General features: G+C 37.8%; 1 protein-coding gene across 5 annotated transcripts in view; it reads left to right on the top strand.

Annotated features, from left to right (window-relative positions):
• GPAM (glycerol-3-phosphate acyltransferase, mitochondrial) overlaps positions 1 to 18,904 on the top strand; it is a 47,193-nt gene extending 28,289 nt beyond the window's left edge. For 4 of the 5 annotated variants that reach the window (XM_015632982.2, XM_015632980.2, XM_015632981.1 and 1 more), the window contains 16 exons: positions 236 to 385; positions 1,108 to 1,204; positions 2,176 to 2,312; positions 3,605 to 3,704; positions 4,428 to 4,640; positions 5,015 to 5,128; positions 7,060 to 7,145; positions 8,098 to 8,213; positions 8,912 to 8,982; positions 10,112 to 10,376; positions 10,891 to 11,033; positions 12,352 to 12,429; positions 13,204 to 13,344; positions 14,080 to 14,269; positions 14,376 to 14,434; positions 15,612 to 18,904. In XM_015632982.2, the coding sequence (XP_015488468.1) occupies positions 236 to 385; positions 1,108 to 1,204; positions 2,176 to 2,312; positions 3,605 to 3,704; positions 4,428 to 4,640; positions 5,015 to 5,128; positions 7,060 to 7,145; positions 8,098 to 8,213; positions 8,912 to 8,982; positions 10,112 to 10,376; positions 10,891 to 11,033; positions 12,352 to 12,429; positions 13,204 to 13,344; positions 14,080 to 14,269; positions 14,376 to 14,434; positions 15,612 to 15,728 (2,077 nt within the window). In that variant the 3' untranslated portion in view covers positions 15,729 to 18,904. The remainder of the gene's footprint in view (positions 1 to 235; positions 386 to 1,107; positions 1,205 to 2,175; positions 2,313 to 3,604; positions 3,705 to 4,427; positions 4,641 to 5,014; positions 5,129 to 7,059; positions 7,146 to 8,097; positions 8,214 to 8,911; positions 8,983 to 10,111; positions 10,377 to 10,890; positions 11,034 to 12,351; positions 12,430 to 13,203; positions 13,345 to 14,079; positions 14,270 to 14,375; positions 14,435 to 15,611) is intronic. The other variant, XM_015632979.1, reaches the window with a different exon arrangement.
• The last annotated feature ends 4,534 nt before the right edge of the window (positions 18,905 to 23,438 follow it).

Here is a 23,438-nt window from a genome sequence, read left to right as displayed (position 1 = left end):
TGTTTCATGTAGTCACCTTTGAGCCCATTCAGTCATCACCTGCCTCTTAAATTAGAGCTTATAAAACTGAATTCAATTTAATGCATTTGAAGTACACAATAGTTCATTGTGGATGCTTTTTATGTTTGTAAGTTACTCCTGTAGTAATACACAGCTCATTCCAAGCTGTTGTTGTCTGTGTCTTGGACTCTTCTGTTGTGGGGCTGTCTCATAAACTTTACTTTTTAATGTTTAGAGTCCAGAAGGCCATTGTAGATGAAGCTTCTGAACCAAGTACTCCAGGTAGTTTTGTTCAGACGGATCCTAAAGCTATCAACAAAGTGAAGAAAAAAGCTAGGAAAATTCTCCAGGAAATGGTAGCAAATGTGTCACCTGCTTTAATCAGGTAAGAAAAATGTCTCATTGATATTGTCAGTGAGTGGAAGAATGGACAAGCTCTTTCTGCAAAAATCCAACAGAGCTTGTAACACATGACACAGAAATAGTAATTATTCTAAAAATAGATTATTCATAAAAATCCCCTTTTTAATGTTAGCTAATAAAATAGTAGTTACTCTTCATTTTCAGATGCAGCAGAAATCCTCTGCCTTTCCAAGGAATATATCTTTTGATGAGATTACAGACTTTTCCTTTTCTCCCAAAACTAGTTTTGGTGCTAATGCTTCGACCAATATTGTCATCATTTTTTGTTTCAGGCTCATATGGACAAGAACAGCTATCTGCAGCATCATAGACTGAAAGAAAATTTTTCCATTAGCCTATTTAATATTATAATTTGTAGATATAAATATCTCAGGGAGAGTCTTATTTTAGATAAAATCCTCTCCTGTGGTGTCTACATTTACTACTAAGGATGATTTTGTCTCTGTCATGTTCCTAGTTCACAGCCTTTACTGAGGTTGATACAAGATTTGTGTCAGTACTGCAGGAAGCTGAAATGTGGCTACTAACCATAGGCAAAACCTTGTTTAGCAGTTGGGTTTTATAGTAATTTTGTTTGAATATAAATGATCAGATTAAATGGCTTTGCCTTTAGTCATACAGAAGCAATATAGAACAGAGGCAGAAATAAATGAAGCTTTTTGAGTCGTGTTTGTTTTCCCTTAGGTTGACTGGCTGGGTGTTACTGAAGTTGTTCAACAGCTTCTTCTGGAATATCCAGATCCACAGAGGTCAAATAGAAATGGTCAAAGCAGCAACAGAGGTAAGGGAGGGTGGGAAAATCCAGTAAGGTAGATTTCTGAAGTAGTTTCTAATGATGCTTGCAGCACTTCTCTTTTTGTGAGAGTTCTGCTAAGTCTGTATGAAGTGCAATTGTAGGTAGAACTGTTTTGTATCTGAAACATAATAAGAACACTACAAAAGAGTGTTCTTAACTAAATATATGCTCCTAGAGTTGTGTAACCTAAAATACTGTGTGAACTCCGATCCTTTGATTCAGGATCAAATTTTAACTATCAGGTTGAATGATTATCTCAGAAATGTTGCATCCAACATAATTTCCGTTTTTTTGAGCTGAGGGAGACAGCAGTAAATTAGTAGATCTAGTCAGGATTTTTCATTTTTACTTTGATTTGGAATGAAAACTTAAGAAAAAACTTTCCCTATTTCTTACTAGCTATCTGTTTCCATTTTTTTCTATATTTATTTAAATTAGTCAAACAAACTCCTAAATACTACCATTTTCTTTACACTTAAATGAATTAACTCTTCTTGCAGGATTTACCCTAGAAATATTGAATAGATAAATGAAACAAAGAAGTTCCTGTTCTTTGCTGGGTTTTTTTGAATACTGTGTTTGGGAAACCCACTACTCATAAATCCTTGCTAATATCTAATAGAAGTACTTTGGTGATAGTGAGGATTTTTCCACATCCGTTTAATTGTTAGATTAGTGTTTCGACACTGTAAGTCTGAAGAAACTGGGAGTGTTAATCATTGTTAATGTAATGGATACAATTGAAAACTAAGACTAGAGACAAGTTGACTAAAATGTTCTCATTGTCCCAGCTGAAGGAAGACCAGGAGTAAGAAAACTCAGTTATGGTAACTGGAAAACACCATCAGTTCAGATATGATGCTAGCAATCTCAACAGTTGATTAAAGAAAAGGAGTAATATTCCATGTTTTTTTACCAGCTGACTTGTTTCTTTTTTCCTTCTCTCCCCACCACAGATGAATTTGCCTCTTATATTTTTGCCTGTTCACAAATCCCACATTGATTACCTGCTTCTTACATTCATTCTTTTCTGCCATAACATCAAAGCACCCTACATAGCTGCAGGGAATAATCTCAACATCCCCATTTTCAGGTAATAACCTCTTCTTATTTGAAAAAAGTCTGAGATGGTGAGATCTGACCTATTGCACAAAATGTTCAAGTGTAAAATTATCTGGCTGTTATTGGGTTGTCATGTAGAACTTCTTTATTTCCTATGACATGTTGAGAGATAGAGCATTGCAACATCCTGGTGAGAAGCCCTGTTGCAGCCTTAGGAGGGTAAGGAGAAAGGATATTCCTTTTCTCAAAGTCTCAAAGTGGTTAGGTGACTAAGGATAAAGATGTTATGGGAGAAAGAGTTGTGAATGGATAGCTCTTCATGCAGTTTAATGAGCTAGCTAATGAGCAGCAATAGTAGTGGGTGAATAATACTTTGTGGGAAGGTATTCCACTTGAGTCTGTGTTTAAATTATATTTCTGGTAGCTGAAGAACTTCAGGTTTTAGGTAATATTTTGCCATTGAGACAGAATTTGGGCATATTTGTTATCTAAAAATCCACTGGATATTACAGCAAATGATGAGGAAAGAAAGGGAATACCTTGACTTTAATGGTATCTTACACCAGTAGGTGCTGGTCTGTAATAATCCCAGTGAAAAAGGCATTCATATAAATTATCAATTAAAATTCTAGTTCTTGGGGCCAGCAGAATAAAGAAAGTTTAGCACAGATAATCTAACATCATCTTGGGCACTGGGCACCCTGATTTTGGCAGTATTCAGCAGGCCCATGATCCACACATAGCACCCTGTCTGCAGAAAGGGGTACTCCTGTTTGCTCTTTTGAGCCAGTAAAGGATTTTCTTGCAAGCAAACAACCCTATTCATCATTGCTTCTATCAAGCAGAAGGGATGTCCTTGTGAGAACTTCTTGCTACACTATGAGATAAATCCAGGAAGATGCAGATGTTGTCAAGTGGGAGCTGCCTGCAGATTGCTCTGTTAAAATCAGCTGGCTGAGCTGATTCTGCAGCTGAGGGGAGTGTGCAGCACATCACAGGCATGCAGTCTGTGCAGCCCAGCATGGACTGGGGCCACCTTAGGTTAACTCTTATATGGGTCACCAGCATCTCAGTGAGCAAAAATCTCCTGGTCAGTGGCTTTTCAAGGCAGTGAAATGGAACAAGACTGTGTAAAGAAGCCTATTCATAAGGGAAATAGAGAAATATTTGTGTAGTCCCATCATGTCCAAGTAGTGTAGTACAGTTTAGTCTTTAAGAATTACAGTTATTTGCATCCCTGGTTGTGCATGGAATTATTTGTTGGAGGTGTAGTAGTTTCCTGCAAACTGAAATCAATGAGCATAATCCTTCTTTGGTGTGCAGCACATTGATCCGTAAGCTGGGAGGATTTTTCATTCGTCGGAAGTTGGATCAGAACCCTGACGGTCGTAAGGATTTCCTCTACAGAGCTTTGCTCTATGTGGTGTGTATTTCTTGTCTTCCTTTCTGTAGGTAGTGTTTCACTTGGGTGGCAAGTGGGAGAGTTCCATCATTCTGGAGATGTATTTATTGCTTTGAATTTGTCTTAAGTTTCATGCTGCAAAAAGGGGATTCATTTTTGTATGAAGGTTTGAATTTATAGAATAAAATTGCATGCTCGGCCCCTTTGAGGATGAGCAGATATCCACCTTGCATAATCCTTATTAATGAATGTGGAATTAGTGCTCTCTGAGTTAACTTATACTTGTTTCACTGATGTCTTTTGTTGTGAGGCATCTCTACACTGATTCACTTAACACAATGGAAATCTCTGTTCATGATGGGTTGATGTAATCCTTTGTGCCATCCAGTGCAGTAGCTGTATTTGCATCTTGGAAGATGGGATGTGCTGGGAATCCAGAAGGAAAGATGAATGGGAATCAACTGCATCAACCGTTGTTGGAGATACTTTTTGAACAAATGTCATTATACTGCTTGTATATTCATGCAAATGCAGTTGCATATAGGTCTGGGCTTGTGTCAGGCATTAATTAATTACTGGGGGTTTTTTCCACAAGTACTCATGCCAAGTTGTGATCTTCCAATGCTTTTAAAAGGCAATGGTTGCCAACAATATATTTGAAATATAATTGTATGTTATTACACATATCTATGCCAATATAATTAGATACTTATTTTTTCTTTTTTCCTATCTTTTTGTATTCAGCACATAGAAGAATTGTTGAGACAGCAGCAGTTTCTAGAAATATTCTTGGAAGGCACACGTTCTCGAAGTGGAAAGACATCTGGAGCTAGAGCAGGTCTTCTGTCTGTGGTGGTGGATGCTCTCTTCTCCAATGCTACTCCTGATGTCCTAATTATACCTGTGGGAATCTCCTATGATCGCATAATTGAAGGTCACTATAACAGTGAACAGCTGGTAAGAGCAATCAAACAACTTGTTTTGCCTAGGGGATTTTCTGCTTATGTGCAGGAAAACGTGTTGCATAGTTAAAGGTTGTGCTGGTCCTCTGTGCCATGCACTCAGGGTTGAGCCATGAATTGCAAAATGCCTCTGACCGGGAGTGCTCAGGTACAGGTGACACGCTTCTAAATGCAAATTCATGACATGACAAGTAATATGTTCAAGGGGATATCTCTGGAGAAAAATAGTTCTCTTGATTTACTTGAAGTTACAAGGTGTGTCAAAAGCTTTGGTCTTGCTTTGTCTGCTGTTGCATGCATTTTAATTTTAAACATAACCTTCTAATTGCAAAGTAGAAGAAAAGCAAAACAACCACCTATGTTTTCTAGGGCAAGCCTAAGAAGAATGAAAGTCTATGGAGTATAGCTAGAGGAGTCTTCAGAATGCTGCGGAAGAATTATGGGTGTGTCAGAGTAGATTTTGCACAACCATTTTCCTTAAAAGTAAGTTTGGTATCTTGAAGGTGTTTCTGAAGGTTTGCCATTTTTGGTGTTTCAATAGTGGCACACATTTATTTCAATTTTCTTTGTGAGTTATCATTGCTAGCATTATCTGCTGCAGTCCATTCTGGCAGGACAAAAGTATCCTTGTTTTTGATGAGTCTGAGTCTTTGGATACATTTGCATTAAGCTGAAATAGTTTCAGAGTTGATACTTTATTTTTGAAATGGTCTAAGTATTCTTACTGGTGGGGTTGTTTGTTTAACAAGAAATCTTTAAAATTATCCTTATACTGTCTAGTAATTCTTTACATTGTAGAGACATTTGAAGTTGAAAGAAGCTGAATACTGTTTTCAATTTTAATTTAATGAAATCTACAGTGATTGAGGAAGGGCATTTATCTCACTGGATTTTTAAAATTGCTAAGCAAATTAGCAGCTATAAAAGTGTCATGGGTAATACATTATAGAAATCTGTATACTCTTTGAAAGTCATCATTCATTATTAGTTCACAACTGTTACCTACAGTACAGAACAGTGTACACTGTTCTATAGTTTCTCAGAGAATGGGGTAGTGTGGCATTATCTGCCTTTCCTCTAAATTCAGAATCTGCTGGTACTAATCTATGTTTCACTAATCTGTATTCTGCCACAGTATACCTTATTTTTAGTGTGACTTTAATAAGATTAAACACTGAACAGCAATTTAGTAGAACATTATTCAAATTAATTAGGTGTTCTTCTTTCTGCCCTACTTCTCTCAGAAAAAGCAGTAGGGTTGGAGAGCTTTGGAAGGTTCAGTTACCACAGCATGAAATTACTGTGACCAGCTGCACTGCATTATAATTAGTGTAGTAGGGAAAGATACTAATTCACTTCCAAAAGAGAAGGCTTGGGCTATTCTTGGTAGGGAGTTAACAACTCTTGTTGGATCAGTGTGTAAGGAAAAGAGGGTTATCTGCCCTCTTAATCTAGTGAAATGCTAATCACTCTGTACCTTCCCAGCAGCCTCTGTCAGGTCTCATTTGTACCTGTGTTCCTTGTTGTGCTCCAGAATAGTGATAAATGACATAAATCATTAAAGTGTGCCTTCGCTCAGATTTGCACAAGTGTAACTGTAGTTGTGTTACTGCAGGTTTTTTAAAGCTGATGAACTTTGAGGGTTAATTTTTGGCATTTGCAGTTCTATGAGCACAGGCTTGGAAGCAGAAGAGTGTGAAAGAGGCTGTGGAAGTCTTTTAAGCAGCTTTCCTGGGAGGGAACTGTTTTCCTGACCAGCAGGTTAAGTGGCTCTTGAGTTTCCCATTCTTTGCTCAGCTTCTAGCTGAGGGAACACAGTGTCCTGAAAACAGAATAGGGTAAATTTTAACCTATAAGGAGAGGAGTTTGGCTTTTGAGAAATTTGGGATTCAGGAATTCCAAGCATGCAGTACCCTGCCTGCTTCCTGGGGGCTTTAATTTGTTTCTTCCAACTGGAGTTTTGTACACTAGTGTTTCCTGTTGGAGAAGTTCTCTATCCTGGCATTTGAGGAAGGCAGGAGTAAGCAATAATTACAGTCTCCATGCTGGTTCTGAATGGGTGCTAGGCTTTGCTCTCACTCATGTTAATGAGGCAGTTCTCATTAATTTAATCGTGGAACTCATCTCAAAGGAGTTGTTCACAGCAGGTTGCTGACAGAGGTTATGTGTTGGTTTTTTTTATGAAATACAGATTCCTTGCTGTGGGAAGTCTGCTTTTTTGCATAAAATAAAGTCAAAAGTGAATAACCTGTTGAAAACTTTTGATATCTGACCTTATTACCACTTTTTCAGTATGAGCTATTTTTAATCAGTTGCATTTTCAAATAATTGCCTTTTTTCTGTAATAGTGTTATCAGTTGAATGCAAGAATGAGGTGGAAAAATGACAAAAAATAATGAGTCTTTTTTTAACAGGAGTATGTAAACAGCCAAAGCCAAAAACCTGTGCCTGCTCCTCTTTCTTTGGAACAAGCTTTGCTACCAGCTATACTTCCATCAAGGTAGAGATTTTTTTGGGGTGTTGTTGAAAGGGAGGACAGGTTGGGATTTGGTTGTTTGTTTATCTTCTTAGTGTTCTGCATTAGATTCAAAGCAGTGCTTGAACTCCCCATGGATAATCTAATTGTTCAGAGAAAAATGCAAAACTTAGGCAATTATAACTGTGCAATTTATTATAAGAGTTGCATTCTCCCTGATGAGCTCTATTCAAATCAATTCAAGTAGACTTTTTTCCTTTTTTTGTTATTTTAGTAACCTCTGTTGGTTTGTTTATACATTTTATGGAATAATTTAGGAGGAAAAATTACATGCTTAGGATAAATAGGATTTGTTTTTAAACCTCACAAACATTTCACAAGGTTTTTGGAATAATTCCAAAGCAAATAGGGCCTGTGAATGAGTCCTCACTCAATTGTTTTCAAGGAGGAGATTATCAGAACTGTAAAACTGCTTAAGGATTAGTTCTGCACTTGTTACATAGATACACATTTTAGTTGATTTTTTCAGGAGTTATACAAACCTGTGTGGTCCTGGTGGGGACAAAGTCAGTCCTGTACCTTTAGAAAGTTGTAAGTCCACGTAAAAAGGCCATTTCTAGTTTGCACAGAGACTGGGATCTGTGTTTTATGCAAATTTGCTTTGTCTGCTTTTGTCCAGATTCATTGAAGGAAAAAGAGCAATTGATGTTACAACAGTCATGAGTAATCATAGCAAAATCTTGCATTTTTTCTTTTGGTAGTCTGATCTGGATTGTTGTGCAGTGCAAAGAAATAACCAGGAAAAGTTGGCAGAGCTTTTTGCTGATTGTATTTTCTGCCCTTGCCAGACTGTAATGGTATTTTGTGCTGTGGTTCAGTTAGTATATATATATAAAAAAAAACAAATCAGTTTATATTATTTTACATTTTGATCAGAATCTAAATGTCATCATGTTAATTTTTATTCTGTATTCAGACCTAATGATACTGTGGATGAAGGTACAGAGGCCTCACTGCCCAACTCCAGGGATATTACCAGTGAACCCTTCAGAAGAGAGCTGATAGCCAACTTGGCTGAGCACATTATGTTCAGTAAGTGTTGAAGAATATCACTACCACAGAATCATAGAGTGGTGTAGATAGGAAGGGACCTTAAAAATCATCTCACTTCCCAACCCTCCTGCCATGGGCAGGGACACCTTCCACTGGAGCAGGTTGTTTGGTTTTGATGGCAGCATGAATTTTCTGTGTGCTAATGTCACACTTCCCAGTTGTCTCCATTCAGATGATCATTTCATTTCTTATGTAATCTTGACAATTCTCCATCCTTTGTCTCCCTCCTTCCTCTACAAAGTTTAATAAACTCTTTTTCTGATCAAGTAGAAGATTTTTGTTCTGTTTGTTGAACTGGTACACTAAACTTTCTGTACTCTGAAGTGCTGATTGTCACATTGATACACTCATTGCTTGTCTCTTCATGTAAGGAGCTATTGGAGTGTCTTAATGGCATTATTTAGGATCATACATGAACTCATATAGCTGCATGGACCAATGTTGCCAGGTTTTATAGGTTATGTGGTGTTTGCTTCAGTCAGTAGATCTGTGGTTTGTGGTACCAGAGATACACAGAAAACAGTACTTATCTTAGTAAATATTTAAGCTTTATTCGGCCTTTTTGGTCCAAATTACTTTGATTACTTCAATATTTTTTCAATAGTGGATACTCTTTCATTTGTAATGTTGTTCTGAATGTCTCAGGTGCTTAACAAGTTTATCTTGTTCATCTCTAGCTGCTGACAAGTCCTGTGCTGTGATGTCTACCCACATTGTTGCCTGTTTGTTGCTGTACAGACACAGGCAGGTAAGGCTTCTGTACTGCTTAAATAGCTAAACATTGCTTTGGCCTTGCTAACTTAATAAAAAAAAAAAAAAAGAAAGAAGTATGTATTTTACTATTGCATGATACTGATTAAAAAAAAGATGCATTTAAATTAAAGTGGATTTCAGATAGTCTTGATTGCTGATATTTTAGTTAGCAGTGGATGCTTGAACACAAGTCATTGATGGGATTATAAATGCTTATGTGGAAATAGATCTTTGTCATTCAAAAATGTTATGCTTTTTTAAATATCACTTGGGTTTCATTTATTGTACTAGGGTTGTTTTTTAGATCTCAAAACACATTCACTATTACTCTATGAATACTCTAGAGACTGTTCCATTAATTTTCAAATTGATTTTACTTTCCTCAGTACTAAAATACTATATCACAATGGCAGAATGATACTAATGTTTACCTGAACTCTTGTGCATGAGAGTTTGAAGAATTTTTTTTCTCCTCCAAGTTTGTTTTGTTTTTTTTCTAAAATTCCTTTAAATCTAAAGCTTTTATTGCAAGTAAATTGAGTAAATGGAAAAATATTGGTCAGTTGTATAATCTTGCTTATAGAGGAAGTGTCACCATTCTCATCAGTCCAGTCTTTCCAATTTCCTAAAGTAGTGGAATCAAAGAAGCATTTTACAATGTAATCTGGCTCCATTTTGACAGAAAACAAGAAAAGGAGGTTCCTGAGGAAAGGCTTTTCCTCATGTTCCAAAGCAATTGTTCAGTCCTGTTAAGTGCAATATTCCCAGCTAATTGATCATTCACTTGATAGCAGAGGTAATGGAAATATGATACCTTTGACATGGTCTTGAGGGATCTTGAGGTATTTAGTTCTCTGCAGGCTGTGAAATAAACCAAGAAGCAAAGAAAAACCTTGCATTCCCAAATAGTTACATGGCTCTAAAAAATAATTGCATGTAATTCAAAACATCTGGAACTACTGCATCAAAACCTTAGTGAAAATCAGTTTCTCTGATACAACTGTTGTGCTTTGGATTATTGGCAGTTAGTGTATTGTGTTTGATATATATCAGCTTATGTGGTTTACTGATAGACTGCTGTGCAGAAGAATTGTTCAGCTATGTCATTCCATGTTTATTTCTAGGGAACTGATCTTTCCAGACTGGTAGAAGATTTTTTCTCCATGAAGGAGGAGGTCCTAGCCCGTGACTTTGACTTGGGATTTTCAGGGAACTCAGATGATGTTGTCATGCATGCCATCCACTTGTTGGGGAACTGTGTGAATATCACAAACACAAGCAGAAACAATGAGTTCTTCGTCACTCCCAGCATTACAATACCTGCTGTCTTTGAACTCAACTTCTACAGCAATGGAATGCTTCATGTATTCATTAAAGAGGCTGTTATTGGTATGTTTTGGGGTTTGTCAAGGAAAGACTTTCTTGTAACCCTTGAAGTCAAAGCATGTGCACAAAAATCCCCATCAGTTTCTCTTTAATATATTTTTTTGCTTCCTGTTTCAAGCCATGTTTACCCAAACAAACAGTTTTAAAGCAGACTTTTTATTTTGTTTGAGGATCATTTCCATTCTTTTTTCCCCTCATTCTTTATCTTTCTTGGAAGCATTTGTGTATTGATCACTGCTGTAGGTAAGGCACTATCAAAGTTCTGAGCCAACATGGCAAAACCTGTGCTTTGGTGAGCAGTATTTTAATGAAATTTTGTTTTGATCTGACATTACTGGATACAAAATAGTGGTTAAGTCTGTCTTGATTCTTGAATGGCAAGTGTAGTATTTAGTGTGTAGTACTAATGTAGTATTTGCTTTTAGCCCCAGAGGTGGACAGAACAGAAGTATGATATTTCCTTTGCCATAAAGCTCTTTGGGAAATTAAACTTTGCCTGTGTTTGTTTCTGCTCCAGCCTGCAGTCTCCACGCCATTCAGAGCAGGAGGTACAGAAATGGTACCAGTGGTGCATCTCCCAGTTTAATCAGTCAAGAACACCTGGTCCGAAAAGCAGCCAGCTTGTGCTACTTGCTTTCTAATGAATTCACTGTATCTTTGGTGAGTAATTGCATTAATTGTCCAGTTTTTTCTTCTGCTTGTTACTTTAAAATTACAGGATATTTCTGCAAGAGTCACAGCTCTGATCTGTTCACTGTCAGTGCAGTGTGATGGTGATGGGTGTCAGTGGCTGTCACACACTGAGTGCCACCTGCTGCTCCTGCAAGTGATGAACTGGGTGATGCTGGGCTGGGGACATTTCTGCTGTGCTTTAGGCCTTTTCTGAGAAAGGCAGCATTAAAAAGCCCAACTCAAGTTGTGGGAAGCTGAGAGAGCAGCTTCTCTAACATATTTTGTGTCATTCCTGTCATGAGATCATCACAGTTGTACTTGCATTCTGCCCAAACTATTTATTTATTTATTTACCTAAAGAAGCAAAAGTTTTTGTGGGTACTCAGCTCCTATGAGTTTGCACAGGTGATTGAAATTATGTTGGGAATTAAGGCTCCATATTCTAAAGATATCCCTTATTTGCATAGGAGTGCAGTACTCAAGTTGTGCCACACCTAGTACTTAGTGGCAATTTTAAACATGGCCTGACTTCAGTTTTTGTTGTTACGAAACACTGATGAGAGCTGATGATATCTCACTTTTCAGACACTACATACTTTCAATTTTCAGTGCTAGATGTTCTTTTTTCTTATGTGTAGAAGTTACTTAAAATTCTAGAGATTCTTGAATTAGTTCTTGCATTTGTACTCATATTTGTGTTATTCATTTTTACAGAAGCATAAGCCAAATTTAGTTTTTTTTGTCTGGGTAGTAATGTTAGCTCATATACTGAAGTTCTTTGGTAATACTATCCTTCTGCTTTCAGAATTAATTAATTTTTTTTTAACTAAGAAAATATTTCATAGATGATTATGAATAATGTGAAAGAGGTTGAGGCTTTTTTATTCAGTTTCAAAGCATGTAACAGAATTTCTTGAAAGTGTTGTTTCCTTTAAATTCCAAACAGATCACCATTATGAGTTTCAATAATTTTAATTTTATGATTATTTTATTCCAGAATTGTTAACAAACTAAAATTTGGTTAGAGGCTATTGAAAAGGGAGAATATTTAATGTGGCTTCCTAGCAATAGTAATGCATTTCAGGAAAATCTTGCACATGTTTTAAATACCCTATTTCACTATAATTTTTTTTAATGTCTGCCAGGATAAACACAAGAGTGGTGCAATGGGATTATGCTGATAAAAGTTTAACAGCTTACATAAAAGAAATGATACTGCTGTATCTAAAACATTAATGCTGAACAGGGAATGATGTTGCTGTAATGGATGTGACTTTTTCACTGCATTCCTTTTTATGTTGTGCAGCCTTGCCAGGTGATCTATCAAGTTTGCCATGAGTCTGTGGAAAGGCTGATCCAGTATGGCATTCTCCTGGTGGCTGAGGTAAAGTGGCAGAGATGCTGTGGGCATAGTGTACTGTGCTATAGATGGTTTGTGCTCCTTAGTTGTGAGACTTGTTCTGAGTATATGTTGTTACTGAAAGCTCATAACAACATGTCCAGGACTGAGGCTGCTTCACTCCTCTGTTCATAAGCATCAGACAGTTGGGTACAGTCAGCCTGTGAAGCTTCATGACTCTGTGTGTAATTTCATTTTACCAGTAAGGCTCCTAAGGAAGACATCTGCTTTTGTGCTGTCTTGAAACTTGGGATTTATTTTATTATTGGAGCCCTTTCAAATGTAGCATAGCTACATGGATTTTTACTTTCTACTTGACCGAAGTCAGCAGTCCAGACCTTTTGTCATTCTTTAATTCCTTTGCATTGATCTCAGAATTACTGTAAAATTCCTCAGCTTGCAGTTTCGGGGCTATAGGACAGTCACTGTGTGGGGCAGTTTGCCAGAGGTGCACAATGCAAAAAAACCCTTAGGAGTAGAGGCAGCTGATTCAGCATATGTTTGCTTCATAAACTTCTTTTTGTGCACAGTAAACAAATCTTGGCACCCAGAAGGAAGCAAGGAAAAAATCCAGTCTTTTTCACCAAATGTCTCCTCTCTCTCCTTTTCTCAATGCTGCCTATAATTGAGTCTCACCTGCTTCCATTAAATACTGGTTAATAAATGCATTGATTCAGTCAGATGAGATTATAAAATAAACCTATTGCTTGCCTAGATTTAGAGGCTTACCTATTTACCACCTTGTTTTTGAAATTTAAGCAGGATGATCAGGAGGATGTTAGCCCCAGTCTTACAGAACAGCAGTGGAATAAGAAACTGCCTGAGCCATTATCTTGGAGAAGTGATGAGGAAGATGAAGACAGTGATTTTGGAGAGGAGCAGAGAGATTGCTACCTGAAGGTAGTATTTACTTTAGGCTACTAATGTTGAACCCTCTTGTGAGAGATAGAAGTTAGTTTGCTTATTTAGGACAGGTACTGATAATTTTTTTTTTTTTGTTTGGAGGGGTGGTGATTGTTGGTTTGCAATGTTAGTATTTTTGTATAGTCCCTTTGTCTCCTTCGCATGAGGAAAACAGCTGAAGAAACAATAATGACAGAGCAATGCTTAGAGTCCTGAAAACTGATAAAGACTCAAGTATCTTGGTGTTATTCTTTACATGCAGTCTAAAAGGGGCACATCCAGCTGGTATTTATATTCAGCCTATATTTAACTTAATAGATTGCTTATGTTGATTTTAGGTATATTACTACTTTTCTCAGAGCTGAGAACAGACACTCCTTAGAATATCTTGTTAACACTTGAAAACTTCTGTCCATCTCTGTGAATGTAGGGCAGCCCTTCTGTTGGCTGCAGAACAGCATGATGTCTTTAATTTTATCTCGGGAAAATAGTAATACCCTGGAGGAGGAAAAAATAGCATTGGTCTGTGATGTTCAGTGCCTGTTTTTTCCCTCCTGATAAACCTCTTTTTTTGCTATACTCCCATATTGTGCTGTCCCCCCACACTTGTTTTTGTACAAGTTTTTGTGATTTTGTTTTTATTTTGGTTGCTGTTTTGCCATACTATGCCTTGCAGGTAGTTTCTGGTTTCCACTGGTCTCTGTTACTGAAGCTTTTGTTGCCTTCTCTTAGGTGAGCCAGTCTCAAGAGCACCAGCAGTACATCACTTTCCTGCAGAGATTACTGGGACCATTACTGGAGGCGTACAGCTCTGCTGTCATCTTTGTGCACAATTTTAGTGGTCCTGTTTTAGAGTCTGAATATATTCAGAAGCTACACAGGCACTTAATAAGCAGGACAGAGAGGAATGTTGCTGTGTATGGTATGTTAAACTGGTTTTGGAACTGGGTTGGATTCATTCTCTGCTTTCTACCACAAGGGTAGCCCAAATTGACCTTCAGTTTATCTCTGGGTTTTCTGTCTTGCAGCTGAGAGTGCTACCTACAGTCACGTGAAAAATGCAGTGAAAGTCTTCAAGGAAATTGGAGTAAGTGCTTGGTGCTCAGAGCTGGTGACTGTTAAGTTTTGTTTCAATAATGAGCACAATTTAGACATTACAAGGAATCTGTTCAGTGTCAGTTTAAAATCAGTGAATGTACCTGTGGAAATGTATTGTGGCTTTAGAGCATTTAGGTTTCCTTGAGGCTGAGGGCTGTTACAGAGAGCACAAGCTGCAGAACAGGGCACTTGTTGCCCCTGGGAAGGCCTGTCTGGATGTCTGGGTGACTAGACATTTTTATTCACAGCAGATGAAGTTCTTCTGTTCTACTCCATGTCCCTGTTGAACAATATTGAAAGGCTGAGAGCATGTTCTGTGCTCAGTAACAACTAAATTTAATTTTGAAGTCTACTTAAATCTTTAAAAAAGCATTAGTTACTGAATTTTGGCTTAGAGGTGACTGATGCCCTGGAAGAACCATCCTTATACAACTTCAGTGTTCACCACGAGGGTACAAATGTTCATTGAGATAATCATTCAGTTTTGTACTTTACCACTAGTATTTTAAATTATAAATCACCCATCTGGATTTTGCAAGTGTTTTTCTTTCATCAGACTGGCATGGCTTCCTGAATGCCAGACTTATCTGACATTTTAATAATGAATACAGCATTATAATTTTGAAAATATTGAAATTTAGGCAAAATGTTGCTGGGTATGAGTTTTGAAGTCTCTGCCTTTAAATTCTGATATATTGAATAATCCAACAGTAGTTGGCCTAGTAAAGGTATCTTCCTGTAGACTGAATAGATGTGAGGAAATCACATTGAATCCATCATTTACCAACATAAACTATAATGAAAAGTGGAACTAGATAATGTTTACTGAGCATCTATTACAGCATAGCATCCACATTCTTGTTTTTAAAGTGCTTACATTTTCAATTGGTGCCTTTGCTTGTTTTGTCCTTCACTATTAAGATTTGGTTATTTATCATGCACTGTACTTCTCAATTTCTTTTTTTCCCTGAATCCCTGAAGGGCTTCAGTATTGAGTGAATTCTAATAACACCTAAAGGCATTGCCATGTAAGCCTTCAATAAATAAAAAGAGAAAAAGTCTAGTAAATGAGGGAGAATTTAGTATAGACCATAACATTTTAATATCAGAAAAAAGGAGATTCCTTTAATATGGTGATACTTACATGTGTTCATGCTGTTCTTCAGGTTTTCAAGCAGACTCAGCAAAAGAAAGACATCATTTTGGAACTCGGCACTACGTTCCTACCTCAGCGCAACAGGCAGAAGCTACTGGAATTTGTCATGAGCTTCATGGTGTTATAGACCACACACAGCACCTTTGTCCAGGGACACAAGGACAGATTTTGAGACTGTGGCAAAGCCTGGGGACATTTGCTAATCCTTCAAAGTGTAAGGTGCCACTGTCTGGGTAAGGCCTTCTCTGACTTGAACTACTGGAAGACAAGTGCCTTCTTACGTGTGCATTTATGGGTTTCTTACAGTCCCAGTCCTGCTGTAATACAGCGATACTCAGATGACACTTTCGATACAAGTAATTAAACATGTTGCAAAAAATAAGATAAACTATTAGAATTAGACATTAAAAAAAAGGTTTTATCAGTGTTACATTTTAAATGAACTTTTAAAGACTGTAACAGATGCACAAGTACACATATTGGTGTTCTGTAGCTAACCCTGAGGTCTTGAGTTTAGTGGCAACGCAGCTTATGGCTTAACCAAGTAACTTTCCTTCCAATTCAGTTTTATTGTTTTAAATAAATGGTTTAAAAATTTTGCTTAGGTAGGCTATATACTTCATGGATAAAGCCATAGTTTTTCATATGTGTTAACATAAATGCCAAAATTCTAATGAAAATTACAGGTACAGGCATCTGAGAATAATGATCATGTAGCAGATGATTGTGAGAAATGTCAGCAGGCACACCTTGCACTATTGAAACTGTAGTGCAGTGGTAAATTGCACTAATCACTGCTGTCAGGAAGAATTTGAGAGTAGTGTTTTTATTATGGCATCTGTCATTCAGCCAGATGACTTAGGAGACAGTTGCCTGAATGTGAATATCTTGTAAAATCTTAGATTATTATTTAATTGAAAAAAATCCTAATAAGTTCGTGGGGGGGCTTTTGGTTTTGTTTTGTTTTTTTAATTAATAGGATGTCAGATTTTTTTTAAAGTGATGTAAAGACTTGATTTGGTGAAATAAGTTTTAATTTTGGCCCTAAAAATTTCTGCAATAATTTTGTCATTTCTTTGGAAACAAGTGTTCATATTATATTCTGTTGTTGAGCAGACCTAAATTGGCATGAAGTAGTACCTCTAGAAACAAGGAAAAATAAACAATGTACTTTTGACTGTAATCTGACTTACAAAAGAATTAATTCATAGGCAAACTGAATGAATAAAATCTGTCCTATGAAACAGGGCTCTGGTGTTGCAATTTGATCCTTTTTCATGGAGGACTTGCACTGTAGATTTCATCTTCTCTTCATGTGAGGGCAGATTAGATTGCAACCTCTAGTCCTGTATTTTAGTACAGCTGATTTAGCTGAAGCAATAACTTGCTGGTACATGAAGCTGGTTTGCTTGTGAAATGTGTTTTTCCTCCTTTATGCCTTCTAGATGAGGGAAATTAAACATTTCCTTTGCTGCACTGCTTTGCTTGATTCTCACATCCTGGCCTTGTGAGCAGAAAATCCCCCAAACTTCATCATGTAATCTCTGTTGCTTAACACAGACATGGAAAAGCATACTTGAATCCCAGCACTTGCACTGTTATGCCAGCACAAAACTGATGCACACAATTAAGAGTTTGTGGCCAAGGAGCTTGCATTTGTACTGCACATTTGTCAACAAGAATATTTCTGTAAATTTTTTTATTAAATGCTATTAATATTTGAAAGCTGCAGTTTATAGTTTATTAGCATTATACTGTTAGCACTGTGAGATGCATGTGTTTTGTCACTAAACCAGGTGCTCTACAACACTTAAAGAATTTCTGAACCAAAGCTACATTAATATGGATAAACACTGACCCTTGAGTCACCTGTGTTCGTATGTCCTTCTGCTGTCTCAGCAGGACTGACTATATCACACATAATTTGTTTTGTGAAGGCTACCAGCTGTTTGGAAAACATTTTCATCTCATACTCACTGATGTGCACTGTTCATTCACATGATGAATTCTCCATACAATGTTTGTTGCTGATGGCTTCCATTTAATATCAAAAGTCTAGGTGCTTCTGAATAACGAGCTCTCATAGTTTACTGCACTTCAGCAAATCTGAAGTGTACTAACAGCAAAGATTGTATATAAAAAAATTTTAAAAATGAAGCAATATGAAGCAAACAAAACTTGAGTCATTTTATTAAGAATGTTTTGCCAATGGAGGTATTAGTTACCATAAAACCCAGGAGTACTGCGGTCCCTCGAGTGTTCTGGCTAGGTGTTGCAACTAAAATAATTTATGGCTTACATTAAAAAAAAATTAAAAAAATAAATCTGGTTAACATAAATCAATGAGTGGGTAATAATGCATGTGAATACACATTAATGGATACTTATATACGCAGGGGGAGGGGCACCTCTAAATCTGTTTTGGTTTTGTACAAAAAACAACAAACCTGCATGTGATAGATTGGTACTGTGAATCATATGCCACTGGAAGCCCTTGCATTCTGCAGCAAGTGTGTATGTATATGTGTATATATGCTAGTGTGTACGTTCTGACACACAACATCTCTGCTTTTCCTTGAAATTAAAGCACAGAATGTAAAATTATCAGGCTGTAACAGTCAAAAAGACTAAAACCAACACTTGCACTGTATTTACACCTTCAGTGTCTTCTGATTTTGTTAACTTCTCATGTTTGCTTTGCTGTTAGGATTCCAGGTCGAGTTGATTTCAGTAAAGTTAACCAGTAGAAGACAAAGGACTGGCCCTGAATTCCCACAACTGTATTTTAAGACTTTATAAAGACTTACACGAGTCTCATAATTCTTATGAGCATAATACTCAGGTGTGCAAATCCTCTTGGGCCAGTGTTTTTCACTCTGTGAGAAAGTTAACCTCTCCACACAGATGCTGTAGATGTCCTGTTTTTAGAGTGATGGAAATGTAGACTTGCACTCCCCGTACAGCCGCAGCAATCCACGCGTTCCCTGCCGGAGTCTGGGCAGCGCAGGGCTGCACTCTCCCCCTCTGATCAGGGAGCACACACACACACACAACTTGTGTTCAGCTGCCTGCCTGCTCCTCAGAGAAGTGCCCCAAGCACCGGGTGGAAGAAGGTTGAGCTGGGAGGTGATGTAAGATACTGTTGTTTTTGTGTTTCTGTGCTGATGAGCCAGGAACTGCTGACTGGAGAATGTTACTGTGTTTTACCTGTTATGTGTAATGCCTGTCTGTTGTAGAAGCACAGAGGTGTTCTGGAGTCATTTTAATAAATTAAACTGTTTGCTAATACGGCATTTAACAAGCTCTTCTAGTGTTATTTTGATTTTTTTGTTGTTGTTGTGGATTTTTTTAAACAACTCACTGAGATAATTCATTCAATAACTTTGTCCCACTGCAGGTAGTTTCTGAAATTAAACCATTAAAATCTCTGATTGCAGATGTATCTATCAGTGCATGAGCTGGAGCAGAGACACTTAAAAAGCAGGTTGAGGTGACATCCCAACTCTTGAGCCACTGTTTTGTTGCAAGTAGAGGTGCCATTTTTCCTCTCTTTTCCCCCATCCCCACAAGGTTCTTGTACATGGAGTTCTTTTGGAGTTCCTCTGTCCTAATTGGGGGTGTTTGTGTGTCATTCAGGAGCCTGGGATGGCTCTGATGCTTCAGACTTCCCTTCTTATGGTGATTTCAAGCTGAGCTGGAGTGTGATAAACACCTGTCAGCAATTGTGACAGCATCTGGAAAATGTGAATTAATTGGAATGGGGCTTTAACATAATAAAACCTGCATAGATGATCATTACCTAAATTGAGAAGGAGGGTTGCTGCTTTACTCTTCAGGAAAAAAAAAGTTATAATCAGCTGGTTCTCTGAGAGGCCTCTAGCAATGTTCACATGCAAGCAAGGCTCAATTAATTGACAACTCTAGGCTGAAGCAGGAAACTTAGAATTCAATTATTGCCAGTAGCTTGAATTAAACCCAATTCTTGTTGGTAATGACCTTATATGTTATTTCTGTAAGTGTCTTCCTATTTCTAAGTCTTTTGAAATCCCAAATGTCAGATAAACACTTATCTCTAGTTTTTGCTTAATTCAGTTTTTCTATAATAAAAGCTTGTCAGGCTTATTTAGAAGGATCGTGGCTTTGAGCTCTCTGCTTTGTTCTCTTATGGTACATCGTGTTTTCAGTAGTCCTGTGTTTTCAAGGTAAGATCCACATTGATCTGAGTTGCTGCTTGAAACATTTTCTTTTCACACTTTATTTATAGATGTTCCTTGTGTTTTGCAGTGCTGGGCAAGAATTATTGTCATTTATTCTCCTGTAAGTTGGCCAAGCTGTTAATGTAATTACCCAAAAGGTATTATCATAGTTGGTGCTATCTTTAGAATTAGGGACTTTCTGTCTTTTCTGAAGAAACATGTAGGAAATGTTCATCACAGTGTGTTGTGCCAGAGTTCAGGCCTGAGAGACCATAAACCCCAAAAAGATTTTCAGCTTTCATTTGTCATAAGGCATTGGCAGTTAGAGAAACAAAAGCTATTTAATTAATTGCTGAGTAACTATTAGTTATACAAATCTGTGTGCATGCAGGGAAAAATTGCAGTAAAAGACACATAGCATAATTGCTATGAATAATTTGCATGAAAAGGTTCTTCTCCAGCTCAGTTATAATGTTGGTTGCTAAGCTCATAGTATTTACAACATCTTGGTTTCAAATGTTTTCCAGAGTGACAGTCCCTGAGAGGTGAGGAAACCCAGGTATGGAGATCAGATGATGTAAATTAAGTTCAAAGATTCACTGAACCCATGCATGGCCTTAGTCACATCACTTCTGATGCTGTTTTCATTTTCATTAGGAAATAATTTGAGGAACTGCATGTGTACAGGTATGAAGTAGATATTTTTCTCTCCATGAAACACAAGTCACAGCCAGAATGAAAGAATTTTGGAGTTGAAGGTTACTATTAGGAGTGGATGTGACTTTAGATCTGCTCTGAGTCTTGTCTGTTATGTATCTTCATTAGAAACCTTGGGAATGGAAGAGAATTTGCTCTTTAAATTTGTAGGTAACAGCTGGGAGAACCAGGTGGTCCAGTGGAGGACATCATGATCCTGGGGTAATGATACATTTTGGAAAGATCTGAAGGTAAAAAGAAGAAAGCCATTCCAACCAGGGAAGTAAAGTGCATTACATCTGAGAGAAAAACAACTGATGTACAGGCACAGGAGAGGAAATAAACCAGCTGTGCAGCAATTCTTTGCAGAAAACACCAATTTACTGTCAGACCACGACCAGAATGTGACTTAGAAGGGTCCTGCTGCCATGGAAGGGACAGATGTCATGGAATGATAGCCTTACTCCTGCACATGAATGACAAACACAGGGCAAAACTTTACAGTTCATAAGGTCTCAGCTGGGATACCAGGTTCTGTTTGAGGAGTTCAGTTTGAAGGATGCAGCAGGCAAGATGGAAGGGAAGTAAAAAGTCTTCCCTCCGCCCCCTGTATGGAGAATAAAATAATCTGGATTATCCCCTGGATATGGGAGTACCCAGACTGGATAAAAGCAGTGAATTTAGTCTTCAGTTACACTGAAAAGAACCAGGATAGCTAATGTAAAAGTATTTTACTGTGAGCAAAGAGAAGTGCTGACACAGATGGCCTAGGAGGGGGCTGATGTTTCCTTTTCCTGGGAAACACTAGGTCCCTGTCCCTGTTGGTTGGACCTTGCTGTGTGGTGGTGAGCAGAAAAGACAGGTGAAGCTGTCTTCTTGGTCTGGGATCTTTTCCTGTGCGAAGGGCAAATGGGCTTGTACAGAAACAACTTGGGCTAGCTGCTTTGGCTGGTGGTCTGGCTGATTCTTTATGTTTGAGATCAGGAGCAGCTGTAGTATGAATTATACTTCTTGCCCCTGTAATCATTGAGGAGTAAAATATATGAGGGTTTTATTAAGGTTGTTCTGTAAAAATGTTTTCTTAGTGTTTCTGCTGGTCAAAAAACAGATGGAGTGCCAGCAGGGAGCAGGGAAGGACTGGGGAAGAAATCAGACATCACATTATCTTACTGTGTTGTGCAAGCCTTTCCATAGAGAGAGGTGTAGGAGTCTCCTACCTCTGCCAGTAAAATCCCTGGTGACTGGAAAAGGGGTGAGGAATCCTGCCCCTGGCATTTTCATTTTCCAGAGTGTGTCTGGCAGATAACAATAATAAATTACAAATTAACCCTGTAATCTGTTAACAGTTTACAGTTTAACTCTGGCACTGCTTTGGAAATACTGAAAGCCAAGAGATATTTCTTGAGCTTTGGGTTTACTGCTGGCCTGACTATTGCATTATCTCAGGAGTTCAGGCTCTAGTGATTGTTACTACACAAAGAAAACAACATTTATAAATGCCACAGAATTGACAGTGGCACTCTTAATGCATTTTCTTTGGAAGAGTTTCCAGAATCCCCACGAAAATACTTAAAGCAGCCTTTTCCAGTGAGCTCTGTGCAGTGTGAGGGCTGCTTTGTAATTGGTACCTGGGATGGTTTAACTGCTCATGTGTATGTAAAACCAGTGTCACACCTTTGGTTTGGTGTCCCTCTTCAGATGAGGCTGAGGAAGGGCTGAGGTTTTGTTCCCAGTTAAATATTTTGTGTATCTGTGGAAAGTTTCAGGGGCTCACCTTATGGCAGTGTTAATGTACCTTTTTTTTTTTTTTTAAATTTAGCTGAAACCTAATTTTAACCATGGTGTTCAGTTCTTTTTAAATCAGTCTTCCTCCTGTCTCTGCAGGATGGAGAAGGCTAATTAAACTACTACCTGTCGGAAGGCAGTAAAAGCCTTTTTCTGTGTTTATATTTCCCCTTCATTAAACTAAATTATCATAATTCAGAACCTTTTCCTGCAAATCTCTCCCTTTGTCTCACTGGCTGGCTGGCCATTTATAGCCTCCAGTTTCCTTAGTTTTTCCTTGAAAAAATGTTTTTAATCCCCCAAAAGAAATCATTGAATATAATAAAATGAATGTTCCCTTTTCTAGGAGATGAGGAAGTTTAAACATGTTTTGTGTTTACATTTTTTCAGTAGTTAGATATAATGTGAATTAATTCTGGTACTGGGCTTTAAAACTCCCGCATTCTTCCCTCAAACCTGCAGATTCTGTCCCTTTTACCACAAAATGTTTCTTCTTGTCCAAGAGTGTATGAAAACTGTTTCAGATATTAGGAGAATTCCATCCCTTTACCAGCTGTAATCATTAACCCAAGTTGTAGCTTACAGAAGTCTGAAGCAAAGAAGCATAGAAATATTAGAAGCTGATGTTGCTGGATATACTCCCAAGAGCTGGGAGAGCAAACCAGGGCTGGAGGTTGGGTGTGTGTGTTTTTGTCTTTTAATTGGTTTATATGAAGTTACCCCTTCGTCCATGCAAAAGGCAGTAAAAATGAAAAATGTTGCAATCAGTGTCACATGTAGTTAATTTTCTGAACTAAGTAAATTAAGTACAAATTGGTTATTAATAATTCAAAGGAAAATGCTAGATAAGAAAGCAGAGCAGCTTTTCTATCACTGTGAACCATTAAAAGATTAGTCTGAGCACAGCAGTCCAAAGCTCCCTTATCTTTTATTAAAGCCTCAATTCTTCATCTAGTAAAGAATCAGATCTAAATGATGCAGCAGGCCCGAGATGTTGCTGCTGCAGTAGCCTGGCGTGTCGTGCTGGGCTGCAGGTTCAGCTAAGCTGCAAGGTGGGTTTGTGCAGGAAATTTTGGGTATGCAGGACCTCCTGGAGATAACTGGCACACAGTGATGAGACTCCTGGTCCAACCAGCTCAGGGTGAATTTCTTCTTCAATA

This window comes from Parus major, chromosome 6 (assembly GCF_001522545.3).
Source record: "Parus major isolate Abel chromosome 6, Parus_major1.1, whole genome shotgun sequence".
NCBI lineage: Eukaryota > Metazoa > Chordata > Aves > Passeriformes > Paridae > Parus > Parus major.
The sequence above is the reverse complement of the archived record's forward strand: the minus strand, read 5'-3'. Positions and strand labels throughout refer to the sequence as shown.